Source organism: Giraffa tippelskirchi, chromosome 2 (genome assembly GCF_054371585.1).
Source record: "Giraffa tippelskirchi isolate mGirTip1 chromosome 2, T2T-mGirTip1v1.2.pri, whole genome shotgun sequence".
NCBI lineage: Eukaryota > Metazoa > Chordata > Mammalia > Artiodactyla > Giraffidae > Giraffa > Giraffa tippelskirchi.
Window position 1 is genome coordinate 177,950,472 of NC_137276.1, and position 26,683 is coordinate 177,977,154.

At 39.5% G+C, this 26,683-nt stretch overlaps 1 protein-coding gene and 1 pseudogene across 5 annotated transcripts in view; both read right to left on the reverse strand.

Moving 5' to 3' along the window:
• Positions 1 to 1,578: 1,578 nt before the first annotated feature.
• The window catches only part of CD96 (CD96 molecule), a 94,972-nt gene continuing 69,867 nt past the window's right edge, over positions 1,579 to 26,683 (reverse strand). Inside the window, exons 9-15 of one of the 5 annotated variants that reach the window (XM_081542620.1) lie at positions 17,947 to 18,024; positions 17,354 to 17,425; positions 16,844 to 16,846; positions 11,300 to 11,362; positions 10,473 to 10,562; positions 7,215 to 7,338; positions 3,519 to 5,294 (exon numbers count right to left, since the gene is read on the reverse strand). In XM_081542620.1, the coding sequence (XP_081398746.1) occupies positions 5,186 to 5,294; positions 7,215 to 7,338; positions 10,473 to 10,562; positions 11,300 to 11,362; positions 16,844 to 16,846; positions 17,354 to 17,425; positions 17,947 to 18,024 (539 nt within the window). In that variant the 3' untranslated portion in view covers positions 3,519 to 5,185. Of the gene's footprint in view, positions 5,295 to 7,214; positions 7,339 to 10,472; positions 10,563 to 11,299; positions 11,363 to 16,843; positions 16,847 to 17,353; positions 17,426 to 17,946; positions 18,025 to 26,683 lie in introns of all 5 variants that reach the window. The other 4 variants (XM_081542598.1, XM_081542609.1, XM_081542631.1 and 1 more) reach the window with 4 other exon arrangements.
• Positions 11,457 to 12,041, reverse strand: LOC145538371 (cytosolic 5'-nucleotidase 3A pseudogene; annotated as a pseudogene).

Sequence of the window (26,683 nt, forward strand, 5' to 3'; positions counted from 1 at the left end):
AGAGAAATTAACTTGTTTTTTTTGTTAAATAGATTTTATTTTTTAGAGAACTTTTAAGTTCACAGCAAAATTTGAGTGAAAAACACAGACTTCTCATCTTACCCCTACCCCCCACTCTCACAGTCTTCCCCCATTATCAATATCCTACATCAGATCAGCATATTTGTTGCAATCAATGAACCTATACAGACATATAATTATAACCCTAAGTCCAAACTTTACATTAAGTTTCACTCTTGATGTACCTTCCGTGGGTTTTGACCAATGTATTATAACAAGAATCCACCGCTACCGCTTCATACAGTTTCTCATGCCTAAGAGATGTTAACTCTTCACACGGTTCACGGGTCCACCATCAAATTTCCTTTCACAACTCATGACTGTTGTTCCGTCCACTTCACTCTGCCTTCGCAGTGCCTCTGAGTATTTTCTGGTGAGAGGTGAATGGCTTTAATGCTGTGATCAGTTTCGTTTGGTGGTCTGACTTTTTTGGACAGTAAATGGGAGTCGTCTGAGAGAACGCTGGGCAGGCACATCCGGGTATTTCCCAAGGGTAGCTTGATGAGGCCCGACCTGCGTTCTCCTCTTTATGTCATCATCTTGGGTTTGTCACTCTTCCCCTTTATTTCCCTCAGTGTTGCTCCTCATAATCACCATCCCACAGAGCCTTTGAGCTCACATGAGGGATCTGACTGAGCGAACCAACAAAGAATGTAACCGAGGTTGTGGTTGTTGTTCAGTCGCTCAGTCGTGTCTGACTCTTTGCAACCCCATGGACTGCAGCACGCCAGGCTCCCATGGGGTCACAAGGAGTCAGACATGACTGAGCAACTGATCGCCAACGACTTTGGTTACATTCTTTGTCAGTTTGCTCATTCAGGTTAGGAGAGTATAAAGATGCCAGTTGAGGAGAAAAACTTAGATTCTGTTGTTCTCATTCCTTTGTTAATTTGCACCCGTCGATGCCTAGACCCATCAGAGAAGCACTAGACAGGGTTTAAGAGTAATTTCAAAAGTGTTCCCCGGTCCTGACCTAAAGTCATGTTCTTTTGCTGTCTAGTTGCATCTTCCTGGCTGTAGCATTCAGCCTTGTTAGCAATCAGAGAATCCAGGGAAAAAAAGTTGAGAAATAAAGTGTTCTGTTCCCATCATTTTACTGTGTGGTTTTGGCTGGAACCTCAGCTCATTTCTGCCAGTTAATGTCTTTTTCTCCCATCGTGGTAACTTCTACTCACCATTTCAGATGTCTCTGCTGGACACTGAAGCTTCAGCTGGTGGACACAGCTATGGTTGCTGTGTTTTAATACTGGTTGTCCACAGTATTAAAAACTCAGGCTATGTCTACCAACTCTCAAAGAACAAAGTTTCTGTGTTTCTGCAGATTCAACCTTCAAGTTCAAGCCCAAATCATTCTCCTAAATCAGAGTGGCGAGAGGGCTGTCTTCAAGAACCTCTCCCCCTGCTCAGAGCCTCTGAAACAAGGTCCTTTCCATGATCTCCAGCCTTGGTTAGTTTCTTTAAACTTCTTTCTAGCTTCTGATCTTGATTACTTTCTTTTCTCTTTCCATTTCCTAGTCATTTCTTTCTTTTTTTTTTGCACACTTTCCTGGCCGTCTTACACCAGGGGCCAATTATTTCTACTTTCTTTTTTTTTCTGTCAACAATTTTCAGAATATACTACCTGGGCATTAGAAAAAAATCAATATTTACTTAAGTGCACAGAAAATAGCTCTTGTCTATAGTAAAAGGAGATACGAAAGAAATTAAATATCATGATATAATGGAGACTGATCACATTCTGGACTGAAATTCAGAGAGCTGTCTCATCATTTTGGCTCTATCAATTTTAATTGTGTGACCTTGGGAAGTCCATTTCACATACTCTGTGACTCTTTATTTATAGTATGACCTCTAATGTACAATATGATCATATATTTTATGATTTTAAAGATCTACACTGCAAAGTTAACTTGGTCAAGCCAACCATATGTTCACTAGCTAAAACAAAATTTATGCTGAATCAAGGAAAATGATTATTTTGATTGAATTAAGTTTGACTTTATCTCTCACTCCAGTACTTGCTGCTGCTGCTGCTGCTGCTAAGTCGCGTCAGTCGTGTCCGACTCTGTGCGACCCCATAGACGGCAGCCCGCCAGGCTCCCCCATCCCTGGGATTCTCCAGGCAAGAGTACTGGAGTGGGTTGCCATTTCCTTCTCCAGGGCGTGAAAGTGGAGTCGCTCAGTCGTGTCCAACTCAGTGACCCCATGGACTGCAGCCCGCCAGGCTCCTCCGTTCATGGGATTTTCCAGGCAAGAGTACTGGAGTGGGGTGCCATTGCCTTCTCCACCAGTACTTGAGTAAGACCTAAAATATGCCTACCTCTGGACTTATGTATATAGATTAACTTTTGCTATAACAATGATGTGTAACCATCACACTCTTTAATAATGCACATTTGAGTTAGGTTGGAGGTTGGTTGATCTCAACTGGGCCTGGTTTGGGTGTTTCTGCTCTAATCTGTGAATCTATTATCATCTTGGAGCTAACGGCCTACCCTGTAAATGTTCTTTTTATGATTATGGCAGATAACAAGTGAGTGAGTCCAACTACATAAGCACCTTTCAAGTCTTGGGTTAGTAAGGTCCATGATATTCCATTGTCCAAAGCAAGTCATATGGTCAAGCCCAAGGTCAAAATGTGCTCATGATGCAGGTGAGCAAAGAAATGAATATTTCTGAACAACAGTGTTACCTAACACACCATGCTTTGGGAATGACTGATTAAAAGGCTTATGTATGGCTTCTTATTAGTGAAAATTAAGTCAATAATGAGGGCATTCAGAAATCTTAGGGATTAGGGTGCAAAGTTGCTACTTCTTCAGTGAGACAGAACTAAATCCACTTGTAGAGAGAGGACTTGCTGGTTTGAGACAGGCTCTCTGAACTTAAAAATTTTAAGGTGCAGGTGAAAGTGTTACTTTAGTCAAATGAGGGAGGTCAAGATCATAACACTGCCTGAAAAGCATCTAGAGTCCTTCTGTTTTGCAGAAAATTCCTCTAAATCACAGAATGAGTATCCCTCCATGAATAAGCAACTGTTCACTCTATTCAAGTTGGAGATGAATTTACAAATGTTGACCAGAACTTATTTATAATAAAACCAGAAGAGAATATTTCAAAGAGGTGGATAAGACAAAAACAGCATAAGACACTTGTTATATGATAGACTGAAAATTACATGACTTGTGTTGTACTGTACAACTGTCTATCCCTTTACCAAAACAATCTAAACATCCAACTCTGCCACTTTTTACCCCAATACTTCTATTATGTATATTCATGTCTCCTAATTGAATAGTAAAAATTAAACCATAATGACTTTTACACAAACCACTGGTGATTAAGTTGTATTAAAAATAACTACTCATGAAGCAATAGTCATATATGTATATATGAAGTTAGTCTTCTTTCTTGAGAACTAATGAGAAATTGAGGGTAATTAAGGCAGACAAACATTAGTTTATTTCTCCATTTATTGGACTGTATTAGTTATCTATTATTCTGTAATACATTATGTTGTTGTTGTTTAGTTGATAAGTTGTATCTGACTCTTTTGCAACCCCATAGACTGTAGCCTGCTAGGCTACTCTGTCCATGGGATTTCCCAGGCAAGAATACTGGAGTGAGTTGCCATTTCCTCCTCCAGGGGATCTTCCCAACCTGAGGATTGGACCTGGGTCTCCTGCTTGGCAGGCAGATTATTTACCACTGAGCTACCTGGGAACCCAAACTTATTAAACAATTAAGTATTTATTATCTCACAGTGTCTGCAGTTCAGAAATTCAGATGAGGTTTAATTGGGTAGCTCTGACTCTCATGAAGTCCCCGCCAAAACATCAAGTGAGGTTGCAGTTACCTAAAGACTTGAGTGGGGGCTGGAGGTTGGGCTTAACGACCTCGCTCAATCAAAAGTCTGGCTGCCTGCTACTTGCTGCATGAGGTCTACGTTCCTTGACAGGTGGACCTCTTGGTAGGGCTGCTTGAGTGTCCTCAGAGCATGGCAACTGCTTCTTCCAGAGCAAGTGATCAAGGAGAGATCAAGGCAGAAGCTACAAAGTATTTTATGACCTAACCTTAGAAGGCATGCTCTAGTCATTTCTGCAGTTATCTTCTTGGTTATACCAGGCCTGCGACTGGTACTCACTCACAAGATTGTGTAAGTCTATGACTCTGAGTGTGAATAGCTCCTTAAATTTTATACCCTGACTGTCTTAGCTACCAGACTATATGGTTGTTGGCTTGTTATCCCTATGCTCTTTCCTCATCCTATAGACAGGAGCCTGGGCTGAGCATGACGGGAGGAAGAGAGAAGGAAGACTGGATCTGGGGTGCTTATGCAAGGTATTCTGTTTTCCTCCAGTGAAAACAAACAACTGGATTTCAGTACAAAGACTAATTGTACTTTCCCATTATACGGAACTCTCATTGAAACTTTCACATTTTCATCTTATAATTTTCCTGGGGAATGCAATACACCCCAGGTGCTTAGTTGCTCAGTCGTGTCTGACTCTTTGTGACCCCATGTGACCTGCCAGGCTCCTCTGTGCATTATCTGGATTTTCCAGGCAAGAATACTGGAGTTGGTTACCATTCTCTTCTCCAGGGTACTTCCTGACCTAAGGGCTGAACCCATGTCTCCTGTGTCTCCTGCGCTGGCAGGCGGATTCTTTATCACCGAGTCACGTGGGAAGCCCTCACTCAGAGATGAACATAATTTTGGCTAATAGTTTAGAATGTTGGCAGATGCCCCAAAGAGCAGATCTGGTATGGACATAAGTTTAAAATCCTTGTTATCACCTCAGGGAGTTAAAAGTGAAAAGTAAAACACTGCAAGCATTTTTTTTTTTTTAATGCAGCAGCCTAATTTACACTTCTTACATAAGCAAGAAAATCCTTGCAGACTGCGCTGGGTGAACGCTTCACATCGCCTCTCAGTCTTGTTTAAATTTCCAGCATATGCAGATGAAAGAAGGTGAGCTCTTGGGAAAACAGGTCATACACTTCTGATATCCATTTCAGCTGCAGAAGAGGCTTGGCTAGAGGGTGATTATATTAATAAAGCACGATATCTACTTTTTCAACAGGATTCTAGCAGAATTTTTTTGCGTATCAAAGCCTCAGAGGACTAGAGTGTCTCCAGCTCATGACAAGGCAGATCACTTCCAATGGACTCCTGAATGCAGGTGTACTTGATGGGAGGTGGAGGTGGCTTGAAAGGCGGAGGTCTTTCCATGCTAGGAACAAAACATCGCTCATTCAAGGCTAAGAATGTCAGGGGTGATGTATGTATCCATAATATATTTTTAGAAGGAAACAGAGAAAGTGAAAGAGGCATGCTTCCCTGGGTCTCTCAGGTTTTTCCCCTGGCATAACCTGCTTGCTAGTCCTGCTAGTATCATTAATTAATATTTTTGTGATATTTTATAATTTGTAAACCATTTTTATCATAGAGTTATATAATTTGCATTTAGGAATTGAATATTATTGCCACCATTCCACGGATAAAACTGAGGCTCAGAGGTTTTAAGCAACTTGCTTAAGAGGAGCAGACCAGCAATCAAGCCAACAGAACTTACACTCTCCATGGCAACTGCCTCCTAATAGAGGAAGTGTTTCCCTTATGTGGGTTAAAGCATTCCTCCAGAGAAAAAATTTTCAAATTCTGGGACCAAAGATGGCAGTTTTTCTAAGAGTCCCTTTGCTAACCTGACCCCCAGCCCTCACCACACACTCATTATGTGTGAACCAGGGGGAAGGTTGGGGGTGGGAAGTGAACTTGCCTGAGTCCCTGAGTTGATGGATGGCACCCGAATCCTTTCTGTTTGTATCAGTGAACACTCTTAGAGTCATCTCTGTATAAAGAAAGTACTGGTCTATGTTTGCACAATTCATCTCTTTGTCTGAAGTGCATAAGCATAAGGTGAGTGTGGGATTTAGCTGTACAAATGCTCCAGCTCTCTTGCTATCAGGAAATAGAGGCATATCTGTGGGCAGACTCAAAAACCTCTACCCCTTGTCTATCAATCCACAGTACCTTAATTTCTCCTTAGAGGGAGAGAGAAGGAGAGATACTGAGAAAAACAGAGGGGGATTGTTTTTCATCTCTATATAACACAGACATTTGAATATAGAAGAATAAAAAAAATCAATTCAGATTTTCAGATTCCCATTTTCTCATTTTAATATAAAAATCCCCAACACCTATTACCTGGTTTTCTGGTGCTTTAGTGGTGACAGTATATATATCAAAAGGTGGACAGCATTCTAAGAAATTTGCAATTCGGTTTTTTTCTGGGGAATTAGGAATTTCTTAAGGTCACATGGTGGCCAAAGTGTAGTGCTTGGACAAAAGTCCAGAATTTCTGACTCGTGGTTTGGTTATTCACCACGAAACATCCCCTGCACGTGTCTATAGAGTCTTCAAGGATACACTAAGTAGAAGGCAGGCCACACAGTCAATACTATCTGAGACAGCAGTAGTAAGATATGTGGAGGATCAATTTTGTGTATTCTGAAGATCTCCTCTAAGCATGGCCTGAACCAGACCGATCCAAAACAGCCAAGTCCGAAAAGTGAGGCTTAACCTTCCACGCCATTTCAGACTTCTCAGTGGAGGGAGGAGAGTTCTGGAAACTATTTCAATAAGACAGAAAGGGAGTAACCCACTGCTTTCTTTTCCCCGTGGGGAGAAAGGATAAAGGCAGTAAAAGCCCATTTTGCTGAAAAGCAGCTGGAAATTTCTTAAAATTACCTTTCTTACTCAATTTCACACTTGAGTATCTAGGCCCACCTAGGCCCAGGCAGTTCAGAGATGCATGAAAATGAAAAGAATAATGAAGATTAAAAAGAAAAATCAGTTTCAGTTTTGAGGTGATGTGAGCCTCCATTCTCATTTCATGCCTACTGACTTGTTCCATCCAGTGAGTGCTCCAGCATGAACAGGTAGAGGGGCATCAAGTCAGAAGTTGTGCATCTCATTCCAACTGTGTGGTACTGGGGAAGCTCGGCAGCCTCTCTGAGCTTCTCTAAGCCTTATTTCCTCAGTTACATAGGAGAGAAACACTACTATCTAGGAATGATATTTAAAGTGTTGAGTGAATATTTTCTGCAGAAAAAAGTACTGCTGCTCCTGCATGTCTCAGTACTGTACTCACATTTCTTTTTGGTACTGATACCATTTTCTCACTCCAAGACCAAACAATATGAGACAGGAGAAGAGCAAAGCTGCCACAATCACCGGCCAGGACATTCCATCTTTGGGCTTACTGATCACAATACCTGAAAAGGGCATAAAGAGAGATGAACTTTAATGCCAAAGTTTGGCAGCTGGGAAGCAGGATGAATTGAATTAGTTTGCTTACCTGCGACTTGCATTTCCAAGGGCCATGGGGTGTTCATTGATCACAATCATGCTCTGGGATCATTTCTATGACTTATTCTCATATCTTTTTTGCATTTATACAATTGCATTTCTTTTTAACATGAATGCCTTTCTTGTTAGAATGTTCCAGACCTAATCTTTTCTTTTCTTTCACTTTCTCAAGGCCCTGGACAATTCCTGGCACAGGGTGGCCAATGAAATGTGATTTATAAGAGGAGAGGAGTTTGGGAGAGAGTGGACACCTGTGTATGTATGGCTAAATCCCTTTGCAGTCCACCTGAAACTATCACATTGTTAATTGGCTATACTCTGATATAAAATAAAAAATTAAAAAAAGAATGAACACACAAAACTGATAATCTATAAATTTGTTTTCCAAATTCACTCTAGTAAAGTAAAAGTTTCATGTGTGAAATACCGGTCTATCTTTAAATTCTTATTCTTTAAGGGGTCATTAAAATGCTTTATGAAATATTAGTGTGTTAGGAGGAGGAAGAAAAAGTAAAAGGCATTATAACATTCTAAAGGTCTGAAAGTACAAAGCTGAGAAGGCCGGAGGCAATATAAATACAATATTCTGGACTGTTTTTCTTTTTCTGTAACATGAAGGAAAAATTAAGTAAACGAACTCTCTTAGGAAATAAGATTGTCTGGTTCTGCCTGGCCAAGAATAAAAGGGAATGTTTATAATTGTATAGTTATTTAATTTTTTCCTTTTAAAAAGTGTTTTATGCTCATGTTAAAAATTCAAACAGTACAGAAATATAAACTACAATGAAAAGGAAGTATCCTTACTTCTTCAGATCCCAGCTACCCACACTAGAGGTTATAACTTTTAATAGTCAATTATGTTAACTATTTAATAGTTAATTCCTATCAGAAATTTTTAATGAAAATATAAGCAAATGTAGGTACCATGAATATATATCCCTTCATATTACAAATGGGGCATACTGTACATACTGTTCTGTTCTTGGCTTCTTTCTCTTAAAAAAATTTTGGAATATTTTTCACAGAAGTGCATAGAAGTTTACCTCATTTGATTGAATGACTGGATGGTCCCCCAATGTATGGATCTACTGTAGTTTATTTAATCGGCCTTAATGTTGGATGGTTAAATTGCTTCCAGGCTTTTCTTATTTCTAATAACACTACAGTGAAATTCTTTATACATTATAGATAGATCTTTAGCTCTTCAGATTACAGAAATAATTTGGGCAAAAGTGCATTTTTGCTTTATTTATTATTATTAATAAAAGAATATTTTCATTATTTAACTAGATGATAAACCGTGTGCAGACTTTTTTAATTTATTTGACTGCTTCAGATTTATTACACTGCTTTTCATTAAGTGAAGTCTCAAAAAATTAAAACACACACAAGCCAAAAAATCTAGATTTAAAATATTTGTTACCAAATCTTTTTTGTATTTTCCATAGTTTGGACGGCAGCCATATGATTCTGTCATAACACTGATCATCAGTGATGAAGATTTTTCCTCTTACAAACATATCCAGGGATTGGAGGTCTTCCTGGTGCTCGTGCTACTTTAGTTTTGTCAGGCAGATGCTGACGGTACCCTGGAAGCTCACACAGTCCTATACTAAGTAACCCTGTGGCTCACTGATGCACAGGGGCTAGAGATCACAGTAGTTCAAAGTACTAGAGTATCATGATCACAAAAGAAACAATTACACAATAAATCAATTTAGGGCTACACACAGTTCTGTTTCAGTGAAGTCAAGACTGACTTACTCTATACTGGCAATATGGTGGACTATAACATTTTACCTCCAAAGTTTTTGAGAAATGAAAGAACAACAGGTTTTAGATAGATCTTCTATTAATGCTTACTAATTTTCTCCCAACTAAATATAGAAAATGAGGCCATTGGCTTCAGCAATGTCCTGGTGGAAAAGCAGAGCTCCAATTTTCCCCAATTCCTCAAGTATGTAGTTCTTTTCCTTTTTAAATAATTTTATTTATTTATTTTGGCTGTGCTGGGTCTTTGTTGCTGCATAGGCTTTTTCTCTAGTTGCAAAGAGCGTGGGCTCCTCTTCATTGTAGTGTGCAAGCTTCTCATTGTAGTGGTTTCTCTTGCTGCAGAGCACAGACTCTAGGGCTTGCAGGCTGCAGTACTTGCAGCATGTGGGTGATTCTACTACGGGGAATCAGTAGTTGCGATTCCCCAGCTCTAGAGCACAGGCTCAAATAATTGTGGTTCACAGGCTGTGTTGCTCTGTGGCATGTGGGATATTGGACTAGGAATGGAACCTGTGTCTCCAGCATTGACAGGTAGATTCTTTACCACTGAGCCACCAGGGAAGTCCTAGGTAGTTCTTTAAGGCACCAATAGTTAAAGATGTTGGTAGGATGTCAGTTTGCGGCTCCATGCCATGTTGTGTGCAGGATGGATGATGCGCCAGTGACTGAGGGCTATATGAGCCTCAATATGAAATAAATTGAATCCCCAGGTAGAGTTCACCAGTTAAGTGGATACCTTCTGAAGTTAAAGAGTTGATTATGCCTTGAATTTACAGTCAAGATCTGCATTGGGAGGGTCCTAACTTTATTGAAAACCTTGACCTCTTATGATAAAAAACAAGGGTTATATTTAGCATTGACAAACTTTTATTAGTTGAATTATAGGAATACTCTTTGTTCCAACCATCAGACTATACTTTCTTAAAGTTGAAATATTTCTCAGTACTTTTCACCTGGCTAATTCTTACTCATTCCAGATTTTATTTTAAATGTATCCCCAGAGAATCCTTTCTAGTTCCCCAATTATAATCAGATCTTTCTGTTAGACTCTGACAACATCTTGCACTATATCATAGGATTTGTCACAAATAAATTTAACTGCGTGATTATGTATTTGCTATGTATCATCTATAATAGATTATACCCTTCAGGAAGCCAGTGTTTTCAATACTCAACAGCTGTCACAGTGCCTGACAAGTGATAGGCATGGAATAAATATTGGTAGAGCAAATAAAACATAAAATTAAAAAAATGGTAAATGACTCACCAGTGATATGAATGTGATTATTTTTAGTAGATACATTGGCAGTTGTGGAAACTTCTGAAGATGCGCTGGTTGTGCTGGTGAAGGTGTCACCTAGGGATACAGAGGGAACATCTGAACTGATCCTAAGGACCATTTCCATATGGTCAAGAGGTGTAAAATGATGATTGGACTTCACTTGCTATTAGAAAGAGCTCATCTGAATGGCTCAAGTGCTCCTAAAATACTAATATTACATGTAAAGTTTATTAAGGACTAATTTATGCAAGGTTAGTATCCTAGGATCTAATAGTTACCAAAGGAGTAAAGCTTCCTATGGATTTAAAGAAAAAAAGAGAAACAATACAGCACATAATATCTGCTAAAGAATCTCCAGGAGAAAATGATTATGGGAAAAAGTCTGAAGCTGGGGTCATGGAGAGAAGAGGTTTATCTCTAGTGTCCCAGGTTATTAGAGGTCTCCCCATTCTGATGTGTTTGATAAGGTTATTAAAAATTCCTGTGCAACATTTGAGTAGAAAAATCCATGTTGACAAATCATTCCATTTTACAATGGAAAATTAAAGCTTAAAATGCATTTTAATGGATTTATTTGGCCCCCAAATGCATCTTGAAATAAAATAGAGGCAAATCTATGACTTGGTCTCTGACTAACTTTTTTGAGTGACTGAGAAGAATTTTGCCTTCATTCATTTTCATCTTCACTGTCATTTACATCAAGATGCACTGTTAAATATCTGAGATTGGCTTTGTATCAGTTCTTTCCCACCTCTTCCCAAGTAAAACAGACTAATACCTTCCCTGACCCTAAGTCTCCCTTAAGTGCTCACCAGGAAGTGTTGAACCTCTACCTGAGGAGGGCGAACTGTTTGTTTCACTGGGCATCCATGGAGCTGCAAAAGGAAGAAAATATTGGAAAATTTATTGTCTCTTCTTGACCTTCAATTGAGTCTAATTAATATGAAAAAAGGGATATTAACGAGCATTTCAAGTAATATCATCAAAGTACTCTGTAGCACACCTCAGAATGTCCCAAAATAAAGTGCGAGTTGAAGATGTGTCCTCTACTACATCACCATTACCAACCAAAAATATGAACATAGGGTTACTGTGCGGTTAGAGTTTCTCAAATAAATTTTTATATCCTTCCTTTAGCATAGCATCAGTTTCTTCCAGAATTCTTTTAAATTTAGCTTTTGATAAAATAAACATTATTTGACAAGGAGACTATGTGACTTAGCATACCATTCTACCATAAAAGCGTACTTTTCATCTATAGTTAAAAACAAAATCAACTTTGATAGTATTGTCTTTTTCCTTGAGTTGCAAAAATATTTTTTAACATTCATCTGTAACCAGCTTACAGTTCTCAATAATATTATGACATGTTAGGCATCTCTCCCTTTGCAGGAAGATCTATTTAGTGTCATATCAAAGCCCAAGATTATCTGGTTTGGCAGATCCTCTTTTGACAACATCACAGATAATTTCTATTACTCTTACAGGGTTCTTGAGGCAACCTGAACTTCTCTAAAATTCTGGCATAATTTTTACATGTATAGACTTTCTATTGGGTAACCAATCTTCCTTAAGACATTCTGAGTTCTGTCCTTAATTTGGTCCTTAGAGCAAAGGCATAGGGTGGCAAGCAACAGCCACAGATGCAAGGCTATGACACAGAGACTTCATTGATCTTGGTCTTCTGCCCTATTTTTTTCTTCAAGGTACTGGGTCATCATCACCCCTTCCATCAGATGCAACTGGCACAAACTACTTACTGTCCGTTCTTGCCATGATCACTTAATCTATAAATGGGACCCTTGTGCTCTTCTTGACCACAAAACAAAGATGACACTCACAAGCTTTGGAAGTGTGAGGTTTGTGTACTAACAGTGTGAAATCCATGGAGTCCCCACAGTATTTTAATGAAGGAGAGAATTTTAAATCAGAGGAATAAGTCTATAATTTGAGGCTGACCTAATGAGGAATTAGGTGACAGAACAGGAGCAGAACAGTGTTTTAGAGAAGAGAAAAATGGAAAGAGATGTGACCCGAGACATGTCAGATTTTATAATTTGAGGGTAAGAATGGTGAGTTTATTACTCAAAGCATCAGCATCCTGACCAACAGGGAACAGAGGGGCTGAAGAGATCCTGGTGCAGCCTGCGATAGGGCCCAGCACTGTTGTAGGTCCTGGCATTGCTGAGTCCTTTCCATTGACCCTCAGCTCCTTAGTTCCAGCTTTTCCATCACCTTCTGCCTATGAAAAGTAGAGAGGTTCTCATGAAATTATTACCAAGAGTCTGAGGAGAAATAGCCAGGACCAGGGGCAGGATAAGCGGTATACTTGTAAGAGTTAAGAAGAGCTATGGCTGATTCATGTTGACGTTTGGGAGAAACTAACACAATTCTGTAAAACAATCATCCTTCGATTCACAAATAAATTTAAAATAAAAAAAAGTGTTAAGAAGAGTATGTAAAATTTGAAGACAAAGGGATGCAAGGTCAAAGAACAGAGTGAAGACCTCATGTGAGATCAATAAGAGGTATCCCAAGGCTTGTGTGTGTGTGTGTGTGTGTGTGTGTGTGTGTGTCTGTGTGTGTGTGTGTGCATGCACAAGTAAACTTGATGATTTTGGTAATGGGTAAATTGAAGGGTTTAAGGATCCATGGAGACTCATATCATTTTTCTGCTTGTCTGAGACAGACTAACTGATTTCAATGTGGCTTCAGGCTCCACTGGGCCAGATGGATGACTGGAAAACCCAGGAAAAAAAAAAAAGTAATTAAGCTTCAATTTTCTGCTCCATGGCCTGATCACCTGAGTGTCAGGATGAAAATGTGTCCCAGGATGTTATTAAGGTCATACACTTTGGGTATTTAGAAGGTCAGTTTTGGTATCCCCATTTCATAGATGGTTACACTAAAATATGCATTCCTCTTCTAGACTGCAGGAACTGGGATTAAGATTCTACTATTCTTGAATTCTAGTATAGACCCCTTCAAGTTAATAAATAACAAAATGACAACAAAAGAATATATTAAAACATATACTTATGAGTTTAGTGTAAATGCAATGTGCTCAGAATCTTCTAGTGACATTTAATATACATGAACTATACAAAGTGTATGTATAAGCAGATATCTCATAGAATGTGTTCAGAAAGATCAAAGGCCCTAGAAACACTGCTAGTGGGTTTATTTCACTAGAAATCGATCCATTATCATTCTTTTTCTGCCTCTGAACATTTCATAAATCTATTGAAATAAATATATTGAAAGAAAAAATTCCCATTACCAGTGCCTGCCATGAATCTTGCCAAATGCATCATCTAATATTGGATGTCATATTACAGTCCAAACCAACGAGTAGAAACATGTTTCAAAAACAGTTTGGGAATGAGCAATCAATATTAACTTGTTGGATCCTAATGTGTTTTTGTGAATGATTATAAATAGAGCAACTCACTGCAGGGAATTTTTTCTCTAAGCTTATAGATGAAAAATGGCAACCGGTTAACAAGATCTTCTTGCATAAGTAAGAAGGGGGTTTTCACTGCCAGGAAAAAATTGTTTGCTGGGTTTTAGAGTCCCTTCCTAGATTTCACAATTTCTAAGGCTATTTTTATGGTAAGAATGATAAAGAGATGTTTGAGGATAAATCAAGTTTTCAAGTGGGGAAGGATAGAAACTGTGAAGGATTACAATAGTTTATTTCATTATGAAATCTATTAAAAAGGCCAAAAATATTCCTGTGTAAATTAGGAAACACTTTCAAGTAAGACCCTCTCAATTTTCTAGTTTCTGGGGCAAAAAGTATCTTGGGTGGTCTCTATACTTCACACTGTTGTGATGCACTGGATGAAAAGGATTTTTGTATGGCCACTGATGCTATTGTAATAATTTAAATAAAGCAAGTAAATGAAAAGTTCAAAACCTTCAATTAAGCAGATCATTTCTTCTCACTGTAGTACTTACTGGCTATTGTTTTGTTTGGCTTTATAATATTCATTGGGTTATTATCTCACCCTATTCCACATTCTTTTATTATTGAACATATTTTTCTTTAATAATTCTCCAACTCATACACAGATTTTGGAATTACATAAATAATATTATACATGTTTACTCCCTCTCCTATCCTTTGTATGTCCATTCAGACAAGCAAACATTGTCTGAATATTGTCTACATATTTTAAGTTTTTATCAAGTATTAAATCTAAGCCATCTAGTATTTGGTTATATTAATACTTGTTTTAATCCTAAATAGTATCACACTAAGTGAAGTAAGCTAGACAGAGAAAGACAAACATCATATTATATTACTTATATGTGGAATTAAAAAAATGATACAATGAACTTATTTACAAAACAGAAATAGACTCACAGACATAGAAACTTATGGTTACCAAAGGGGAGGAGAGGGGAGGGATAAATTAGGAGTCTGGGATTAAAATACACATTACTATATATAAATAGATAATCAACAAAGGACCTACTGTATAGAACAGGGAACTATACTCAATATTTTGTAATAACCTATAATGGGAGAGAATGTAAAAAAAGAATATATATTTATGCATATGTATAACTGAATCACTTTGCTGTACCCCTGAAACTAACACAACATTGTGAATCAACTATATTTCAATACAAATTAAAAAAAAAACTTTTTAAACTTAAAAAATAAATTTTACTTGAAATTATCATTCCATGTATTGGCACTTGGCATTTACTTTTTTGATTCAACATAGTGGAGAAGGAAATGGCAACCCACTCCAGTGTTCTTGCCTGGAGAATCCCAGGGACGGGGGAGCCTGGTGGGCTGCCGTCTATGGGGTTGCACAGAGTCGGACACGACTGAAGCGACTTAGCAATGCTATTAGAATTCATTCATGCTGCTATATGTGACTGACATCCATTCATTTTTCATTGTTCCATAGTAGTTTATGATTATATTGCAACTTATTTATCTACACTCTTAACTATGACCATTTAGATTATTTACAGGTTGTTTTTTGATGTTGTTATTATTTTGTTGTTATTATTTTGATGTTGTTTTCTGTCTACTTGGATGTTGTCTTCTGTGATGTGCCTATATGCTCATTTCCGACTGCTTTTTGTCTTTTAAAAAACTGGTTTGTAGACATTCTTTATATATTCTTGGTTTACAGTTTTGATCCTTTGTCAACTATATATTCTTGATCCTTTTTCAAACATGTGGCAAATATCTTCTCCCAGATTATAGCTTGCCTTTTTAAAAACTTTCCTTAAGGAGTCGTAGCGAAAAGAATTTTCTTAATTTAATTTTTCAGTCGTTTTTATGTCTAGTGTCTCTTCTTTCCTCTGCCCTTCCCTACCCCGAAGCCAGGATTTTATTACATGTTTTAATATTTAGCTTTTTGACATAAGTATTTTAAACTATATGGAGTTTATTTTTGTGTAATGTACATGGTGGGGGTGCATTTTAACGTGTTTTTCTTAATAAAAAAATCAACATTCCTGGGTCCACTTGCTGAATGGTGTCTCCACAGTACTCTGGACACCACCTTTGACATACATCAAGGTTATGCTGCCTCGTGATCTTTCTGTGCGCTCTCTCTTCTCTCTTCTGTGTGATCTCTCTCTTCTTTTTCATTCTTGTATTTTGGGTACTATGTTCACAGGTGTCTGTTACATTATCAATGTATTTGTTGATATATATTACATTAAATTACAGAGGGTCATGTCTAGACTAATGATGAAAGTATCATGAACTAAAGATTATGATCAACCTAAATTTGTGAACCTGAGCTCCATCAAGCTCAAGCTCAGTCACTCAATTGTGTCCGATGCATGGCGATTCCATGGACTGTAGCCTGCAAGGCTCCTCTGTCCATTGAATTTTCCAGGCAAGAAGACTGCAGTGGGTTGCCATTTCCTACTCCAGGGGATCTTCTCAACACAGGGATCGAACGTGTGTCTCTTTCATCTCCTGTATCAGTAGGTGGATTCTTTACCACTGAGCCACCTGGGAAGCCTGAAGTCCATAAAAAAGATAAATAAATAATGCTCAAAGAGAAATATTACATAGGTTCCTTTTTCTGCTTTGATTTATTTCCTAAGGACAAGTTGCCATTAGTAAGATGACTGAGTCAGTGGGTATAAAAGATGTTTAGAGGTTTTCAGTGTACAATTTTAATGCTTTTTTAAAAGCACATGCACATTTACTCTGTGGCAAAGGGCCCAGGAGTTAAATTCAGAATCCTGAACCTGTGGTACCCAGGGGCTTCACTTCTCTTTGCTTCAGGCACATCCTTTGCCACTTAAGACCACATTCATCTTTGTCTTGACACTAACAGGCAGTGTATTTCCTTTTTAGACCCTGTCAATACCTGCTAAAGCAGCATCAGCAGACCCTGCTGCTACTTGGTCACATGGCAAGTAACAAACTATTTCTGTGCCTCACATTGAGCTTCTTTTTTTCCTTTTTCTACTGATATGCACATTCTAGCTAGTTCCCTCTTCCCCTAGATCTACTCATCGTTTGCTTTTTCATCTCCGCTTTACTCAGATGTCACTTTCCTCAGGAAGGCCTTCCAAGACCACCCTATTAAGAAGGGCACTGTCCCCTCACTCCTGGTTCTCACTGTCTCCCTTCTCTGCTTTGTTTTCTCCATATCACTTACCATTATTTGTCTGTCTCTCATCCACCAGATTGTGGAACTTAGACCTGTTTTGTTTACAGGTATCCCCAGCAACCACAACAATGCTTTAAACATGGTTGATGCCTTGTAAATATTTGTTAATACGATCATAAACAAAGCACACAGTAATTGTTCAGTATATGTGTTGGATAAATGAGTGAGGCCCAGAGGATTCCAGGGGACTCATATTTCACTTACAGTGTTTGGCGCCTTTCCCACTAGAGGTCCAGGAGTAGTTGAAGCCTCGGGTGGGCACATCGGAATTACTGGCTGAAAGACAAAAATTTCAGAATTCTATTTTCTGATAAAGTTGTAATTTAATTTTACTTTGATGTGCTGAATTTTCAGTCTGTATGACTTTGGGGAAATCTGAAATTGAAAATATGCTTCCTGACACAGAGAACACTAGCTGGCTCATGTTAAGCTAAAGTCTGTAGTTTATGTTTAATGCCAAAAGAAAGCAGAGATTTTCTTTTTGTTTGTCTTCTTGTCACCAACTCAGATCACTGGGAGTACTCTCAAAATTACTTTAATATTACTTTAAAAATCCCGTGACAAGTGACAGGTACAATAGAATAACAAATCACCAATCCGTATTTTTAAGATTATAGTAGTTGTCACATCAATATATAGTCACTGGATTACAATTTGCCACAGAGTAACTCAGAACCAAAATATCAACATCAAATGAAAAATATAGCTTTTCTCCAAACCTCAATAATATTATAGCTGCAATAAAACTTGTGGTTGTATTATCTCTTTGGAGTCACATGAGGAGTCTTGCTACTCACTTTGAACACTTGGAGGGGTGACATTTGAAGTTGATGTGCTCACATCTACGTGGGCTATTGACGATGGAGTTTGATAACCTATTTTGAAAACAGAATTTCCAAACTGTCATAGGAATTTACTTTCATATGTCTAGATGTGCCACTACACTTAACAAAGGTGGCATGGAGGACATGGAGTATTGGATTTGGAAAGAATCTTAGTGCATGCATAGTCTGATGGCTTCATTTTATAAATTATAAAACAGAGTCCAAAAGTTCTATGCTTGTGGTTGCACACCCAATGCTCAATATTATTTATTTCATATTAACCCAGTTCTCCTAAGTGCAGGTGTATTACATTCACACTTCCAAAATATATTATTTTAGTGTCTACTCTGTGCAAGACGATTCAACATGCAGTTTGAACAATGAAGACAAGATCTTCACCCTCATGGAACTTATCTTGTAGTGAATTTTCACAATTATATATAATATTTTCACATACGAAATATGGCTTCACATTTACTTCAATTCTTAGCTTTCTAAATCATCTTCATCTTCATAAGCCATAATTTCCCATTTTCCTCCTTCCTCCCTTCCCCTCCAAATGAAAGACTAATTTATATTCGTTTGAAAATATCTCTAGAGATAAAGCAAGGTAGATTGAAGTACAAAAATACTCAACGATAGCCCACTGAAACATATTATGTCTCTTGGGAAGACAAATGTTTAATAGCTTTTATTTCTATGTATTTCTCCTTTGCTCCAAAACATGTTCATGGTGGCTTACATAAATATGCAAATGCTAGAAGATAAAAGAAGTGGATAGAAAGGGAAAATAAGGGTAGGAAAAAATAAAGTTAGATAAAGAATGTTGAGTGTTGTTAAAACCTAGCTGGGGATATTACATAATGTATTTCTCGATGTAATATTCTCTTAGTAGATATGAACTGCACATTTGCTCAGAATGTTCTAGTAACAATGTTAAGAAATAAAGAGCATTTGTTACACAACTGATGAACATTATAAGATAAAAACAGTCAATTAAAAAAAATAACCATTATTCTTTTTATTGTGATTAGAAAGAATTTTCTCCCCAGTTTCTATAAAAAGGGTACTGTAAAATGGGCACAATATTCTCAACAATATCTTTACAGTATGGCAGCCAATATATTCTTTCACCCTCAAGCTTTAATTAGTAGTGAATAGCCTGGCAACTTCCCAGATATCTCAGTTTCTGGAAAGGGCATGCCTTAAATAGAAAACAAGGGTAATTGAATCTCTGAAAGAAGTATATATAAGATAAAAATAAACAAATTGGCATTGTGGCTCATGTGTGTGTGTGTGAAGTCACTTCAGTCATGTCTGACTCTATGCAACCTATGGACTGTAGCCCGCCAGGCTCCTTGGTCTATGGGATTCTCCAAGTAAGAATACTGGAGTGGGTTGCCATGCCTTTCTCCAGGGGATCTTCCTGACCCAGGAATTGAACCTGCGTCTCCTATGTCTCCATTGGCAGGCGATTTCCTTACCACTAGCACCAGTTGTAGGTCACATAAGAGATGATCAACAAGCATCAGTTTGCAACACAGCCTACCAATGAACACCAGAGACATACTATACCCCTGTTCCATGAATCAGTCAGCCATGTTAGACGCTGCTTCAGATGATGCTGTTTGAGGAAAAAAGTGTGCAGCCAGCATCAGAATGGGCAGGAAAAGTCTTTTAAAGACAGGACACACGCAATTTCATTTATTCAACAAATATTTAGTGAGTTCCCACTGTGTACTAGCATTGAGGATAAAATGCAGAAAAAGAGAATTTTTGCCCCTGCCCTCATGGAGTATACAATTTAGTGAGAATAAAGGTCATTGAGGCAGACTACTGGTTGATCACCAAATCCAGTCCTCTTCTTTCTGGCACAGAGAAACTACACTTCCCAGCCTCCTGTGCAGTTAGGTGTGGTGGCCATGTACCAAGTCCCAGGCAATGGACTGTGAGTAGGAGTGATGGCTGTTGCTTCAAGGGTTGTCATATAAAAACATCCCACACATGATCCTCCATGAACTTTCTTCATGTACTATCCAGATATTATGATGCAGAGTGATTTGCAAGTCAGCATTACATGTGACAGAGCTAGAAGCCCGGGGTGTCAAATAACTATGGAGCAGAGCACTCAGCTACTAGCTTGGCCTTATATGGACTCTGTTAGGATAAATAAATTTATATCAAGTATAAATGAAAAAATGAAATTTTGGAATTTGTTGTTATTGCAGGTTGTTTAGTTTCCCTCATAAAGAGTGAAAACAGAACTGCAGTATAAAATGGTAAGTACTATGATAAAGAAAATACACGGTGCTGTGAGATTCCAGAGGAGGAACACATAACCAAGGCATGGAAGCTCAGGGAAGCTTTTCTGGAGGAAGTGACTTAACAACTAGGCTTGAAGAATGACAAGAGTTAGCAGGACACATCAAAGAAAGAGAGCGATCAAGGAGCAGAATGTTCCAAGCAGTGTGGACAGAAAATGGGGGAGACAACTGAAGTCTGGTCAGAATGTTGAAGGCACTCTGTGAGAAGTAAAGAGATGAGGATGAAGTAAGAAGAGGTTACATCCTTAAAGTTCCACAGAGGAATACTATCCAGCTGGTCCTTATAAGATGCTATGCTCCAGCGTAAGTGACAGGTGGCCTGGACCATAGGATGAAGGCTGTAGGGAAGAAAAGAAGTGGGAAGGTTTCAAGTGTGGGCCCGACAGGGCTTGGTACGTAGCTGAATGTAGGAAATAAAGAAAAGAGAGAAGTCAGAATAACCCAGTTTTCCATTTTGGGCAGGTGTTTGGATTAAGGTGTTGTTATCTGAGAAAACAGAAAAAATGTCCTTGGAAGGCCCAGAAGTACAAAAATGAAATAAATTTTGGACAGATTGATTTTGACTGCATGTGAGATATCAACTTCCAGCAGAGGGCTGGTCATGTGGGTCTTAATCTTAGGAGTGAAATTAGGTTGCAAATGAATATTTGTGAGACATCAGTGTGTAGACAGTAATTGGAGTAACTGAGAGCTCCAAGGAGGGTGGGGCCTGGGAGAAGACAGAGTCTAGGATGGAATGATGGGGAAAACTTTCATGTAACATACCGGCAGGAGAAAAGGAGATTGAGAAGGAGGAGCCAGGGGGGCAGCAAGAAAGCCAAGGGCTACGTTATTAGCGAAGCCAAGGAGATGGAGGGTTTCCAAAAGCAGGGCCAATCAGCCCAACTCAGCAAATATTTGTGAGGGAAGACTGTGTGCCAGATGTTGGGTCAGTGCAGTCAAATGCTGCCAAGAAAACAGATTTCCATCTGGCTCTTAACTGCTAGGAAGCCATTGGATTAGACACATCATATTGCATCCAGAGTCTACAAGACAATTTTGCAAATCATTTGGAGATTTGCAAAAGTAATGTAGCTTAGCTATTAAAAGCATCAGTTCCAGAACCAGATACCATGAACTGAAGCCTGCCTTAGTTCGAAGTTAGATGTGTGATCTTGGTAGAATCTATTGACCTTTCTCTCTTTCTCAAATTCCTCACATGTAAAATAACAGTACTTTTCTATAGGGTGAGTGTATAAAGTACTTTGAAGTATGCCTGGCATGAGGTAAGGGCTAAGAAGTAATCTTAGAAGCTATACAACAGCTCATCTGTAGTTTAGTGCAGGTGTTGAAAACACAAGCATGTAGTAACAATAGATGACTTGAATCTCCTGATGAGTTCTACCATTGCCCCCATTTCCCCAGTGCTTCTAGAAGGGGGCTGATGTGAGGTAATCAATCCTTCCTTCCCTAGGCTGGCCCAAGTCAAGAACTATATTCCAAAAGGCTATACCAGAAAACGGCTACCTGTCCGGGGTGAAGAGAACGGCAGCCTACTGGGCGCTAGTTCTATGATGGAGTAGTCATCTCTACTGGCAGAGTCACCTGCAACTCTCCTCTTTCACCTCACTGAGCCCCTAGTGGTTCACATTCTTGTGCAGTCATTGTACCTTCTACCTCATTGCCTTCCACCCCTCATTAAGTGAAAGGAAAAAAAAACACACCAAAAGACTGCTTACAGGAGACATGAAGTATTTGCAGAGTAAGCTCAGATTGTCTCAAACTGAGTATTGGGATCACATTCCTGGACACGTAGGGAATTGAGGGCTGGCATTCACCCACTGGCCTATCCTGACAAGGTTGCTGGGGAGGTCAGTCACTGTTCACTCCGCATGAACTTTCTGCTGGCTGTGCTCCACCACGCCCTCTAGTGGAACTTCCAGGAAGTCTCTTCATGAAGAGCAGCTATGCGATTCCTCCACAACTTGTTTAGTCACCTGAGTTGTGTGCGAATCTGTAACTTCATGGATGGCAGCACACCAGGCCTCCCTGTCCATCACCAACTTCCGGATCTTACTCAAACTCATGTCCATCAAGTCGGTGATGCCATCCAACCAACTCATCCTCTGTTGTCCCCTTCTCCTCCTGGCTTCAATTTTTCCCAGCATCAGGGTCTTTTCAAATGAGTCAGTTCTTTGCATCAGGTGGCCAAAGTATTGGAGTTTCAGCTTCAGCATCCTTCCAATGAATAGTCAGGACTGATTTCCTTTAGGACTGACTGGTTTGATCTCCTTGCAGTCCAAGGGACTCTCAAGAGTTTCTCCAACACCACAGTTCAAAAGCATCAATTCTTCGGCACTCAGCTTTCTTTATGGTCCAACTCTCACATCCATACATGAGTACTGTAAAACTATAGCTGTGACCATGTGTAACTTTGTTGGCAAAGTGATGTCTCTACTTTTTAGTACACTGTCTAGGTTTGTCACAGCTTTTCTTCCAAGGAGCAAGCGTCTTTTAATTTCATGGCTCCACAACTGGTTCATTATGACTTTATGAACCTATGGATCAAAGAGTGAATTTGAATTTCTCTCTCATCAAGATGGCTTTATCTTTTTCCCTCTTTGCAGTAATTTCTTCAGTTATCTAATTTTTAAAATTTTGTGTGGTTATGTGTTTTCCTTGGTGGCTCAGTGGTAAAGAATCTGCCTGCCAATTCAGGAGACCCAGGTTTAGGGAAGAGCCCCTGGAGAAGAAAATGACAACCCACTCCAGTATTCTTGTCTGGGAAATCCCATGGGCAGAGGAATCTGGCGGGCTACAGTCCATAGGGTCGCAAAGAGTCAGACACAAATTAGCAACAGACTTTTTTTTCATAACCATACAAGACAAGGTAAAACATACAGAGAAGTAAATAGCTATAAGTAATCATTGGATACTGTGGGATACTGAAAGATATGATGTGCTTCTGCTCCTCCTAATTACTATAGGAAGAAAAGGTGAAAGAGGAAATGGGGAGGGGAAAGGAAAAACAAGAAAGACTATCCATGTTTTAGACTATTCTCAGAAGGATAAGAAAAGAATGCTCCCTTTACTCTGAGACTCTGTTCCTTGTAGGGGAGAACACATGGCTTTCATTGTCAGCCAGTAGTCTCTTATCTCCCCTCCCATGGACCAGCATCATTTATTCATTCATTTATTCACTCTTCCTCCCTCCCTCATTCTCTCCCTCTCATTCTGAGAGCTGACCTTCACAGTATTCACCAGGTGACTTAGTAAGTGAAGGCAGAAAGAAATGGCATAAACATTGGTGATATGATCATAACAATGGTAATAACGATGAAGAAAAAGAACGAGGAAGCAATAATCAGAGAACTGTATTTTTTTGTGAGGGCTTCCCTTGTGGCTTAGCTGGTAAAGAATCCGCCTGCAATGTGGGAGACCTGGGTTTGATCCCTGGGTTGGGAAGATCCCCTGGAGAAGAGAAAGGCTGCTACTGCTGCTGCTGCTAAGTCGCTTCAGTCGTGTCCGACTCTGTGCGACCCCACAGACGGCAACCCACCAGGCTCCCCCGTCCCTGGGATTCTCCAGGCAAGAATACTGGAGTGGGTTGCCATTTCCTCCTCCAGTGCATGACAGTGAAAAGTGAAAGTGAAGTCGCTCAGTCGTGTCCGACTCTCCGCGACCCCATGGGCTGCAGCCTACCAGGCTCCTCCGTCCATGCGGTTTCCCAGGCAAGAGTACTGGAGTGGGGTGCCATTGCCTTCTCCAGAGAAAGGCTACCCACTCCAGTATTCTGGCCTGGAGAATTCCATGAACTGCATAGTCCATGGGGTCACAAAGAGTCCGAAAGGACTGAGCGATTTTCACTTCTTTTTCACCACCATCATCTAGAAATCTCAGGCTAATAAGCAACTGCTAGCCATCTCTGAAAATACTTCTTACTTACAATGAACAGACATTTTCTGATTGCCCACACTGGGTGCTGGCACTGATTGGTAACATATGATTTAATTCTGGCAGGATTCACTGGAACATGATGAAGTATGATAACTGGGAATTTCATTGTATTAAGATGACTGATTAAATGTTCTTTTCTGGAGGTCAAAAAATAATGTGACATAAATCCTTGCTTACTGAAGGTTTACTACAGGGTAAGAATTGATTTGATTCCATCTAACAGGTGTTGTTTGTGGACCACTGAAAAGAAGAACACTGGCTAGGCATGCAAGCTGTCTTGATCCTCACCTCACTGTGTCTCAGGCCTGTGGAGTTTGTTGAGGGCTGAATACATTCCAAAAAACTTCTGGGAACAAAAGGATCAATGACACTTATCACTTTCTTGAAGGGGCCCAAGATCATTTCCGTCTTACTCATCTCCAGCTGAATTTTGTTCTGATCTTGGCCTAAGGGTCTGTATCAAATTGCATAGGTTATGGAAAGAGTGACCCCTTTACTCTGGGACTTTGTCTATCATGCAGAAGTCAGAGCTGAAGCCATCCAGAGATTGCTTTACACGACGGTTCAAGGTTAAGGCCCCTTGGCATTACATGACCCAGCTTCAACAATCTCAGCATTGGTATCTCTTTCTATTCCCTGTCCACGTTCCTTCATTTATTCACCCAGAATTTTGGAGCCTCTGTCTTCCAGGCATTTTGCTCAGCACTGGGGTCACAATGATCAGTTTCTTTGGAGTTTAGGTTTACAGAGGATATGGCTATTAACCAGAGACTCACATAAATCAATCCAAATATGAGAACACTAAAGGAGGGAAGGCCTAGTCAGAGTCTCAGGAAGGCTTCCCTGAGGAATGTAGAGGGAGAATGGATGCAGGGGAAGGGCTGTGGGAGCTTTCAGGCCAAGGACACAGCGAGTGCAAAGGCCCTGAAATGGTCTCACATGCAGTGGTTTAGTAATAGCAATGGGTGGTACCTGTCTATTCCAGGGCTGGACCTTTACAAGCCCTCAGTGTTTGTTCTATGTGTCGAACTGAACTGAGTGTTGTCACCATGCACACTCATGGCCTCAGCATCAGTAGGACAGTGATCACACTGTGGCACACTGGTGGTGGCCAGTGTGGCTTGTTTGTTAGTTGTTTTGTTTTACTTCTGTTTCTGAAAGCAATCGCTTCCTAGAGCCTGACCTGGAGATTCTGTAACTTTAAGGGGACATGTTTATCTGACAATCTCTTGACATCAAGTACAGCATTTTAAAAGACTTGTCTTCATACTCTTTTCAGTCAAGTCTTTATAAAAGATTTGTATTATATAGTTTGGCATGTGAATAAGTCATACTTGCTTTTTGTCTTTTCTGTTTCAAGGTTATATTTGCATTCACAACATGGCAAATCCTCTTCAACATTCAATAGTTGGCCTTATATTATGACATACTTTGTAGGCAAGTAGTACATCAAGCTGGTGTTGGAGAAGACTCTTGAGAGTCCCTTGGACTGCAAGAAGATCCAACCAGTCCATCCTGAAGGAAATCAGTCCTGATTATTCATTGGAAGGACTGATGCTAAAGCTGAAACTCCAATACTTTGGCCACCTGATGCAAAGAGCTGACTCATTTGAAAAGACCCTGATGCTGGGAAAGATTGAGGGAAGGAAGAGAAGGGGACGACAGAGGATGTAATGGTGGGATGGCATCATTGACTCAATGGACATGGGTTTGGGTGGACTCCGGGAGTTGGTGATGGACAGGGAGGCCTGGCGTGCTGCGGTTCATGGGGTCGCCAAGAGTCAGACACGACTGAGCGACTGAACTGAACTGAACTGAATACATCAAGTATTACCCCATGATAGACAGTTATTTGCTTTGTTTGGATAGCTAGATATTGTTTGCTGGTTGTTCGTTTCTTCTTCAGTTTGAATATTTACTGTTATTTAACCTTGTACGTGTCCAGAGACACATAACAATGATCCTTGGTTTCTAGGAAAGAAGCGGTTTAGAAGAAAGCATGGCTTTATAGAAAATGTCTTGCTATATTAATTCATGAACTGCCATGAGATTAGATGAGATATGAAACTTTTTGAAGCCCATTTCTATTAAAACTTAAAAATGTTTTTTCACTGAGGTTAAAAATTACCCTGTATGTTATCACTAGAAATTCAATTAAGTCAGAAGTCAGCTCTAGTCAGTTCTGAGTTGAGTGGAGGAGACAGAACATGTTCTGTAAGAGTCAATTTGGTTGGCTCTTTGTGACATTAGAAAGCAAAACCCAGTCTTTTAACCTGGACTCTAGCCATCTTCCCAGTGACTGTCCCTCTCACTGTCAGAGAGGCAAGGGCAGGGAAATGCTAGAGGCCCCATGATGAATTAATTTGGGAAAAGTCTGAAATATTTTCTAAACAATTTAAATTAATTATTTAACATGGACTACTATGTGCCATATAAAAGACAGGTGAGCA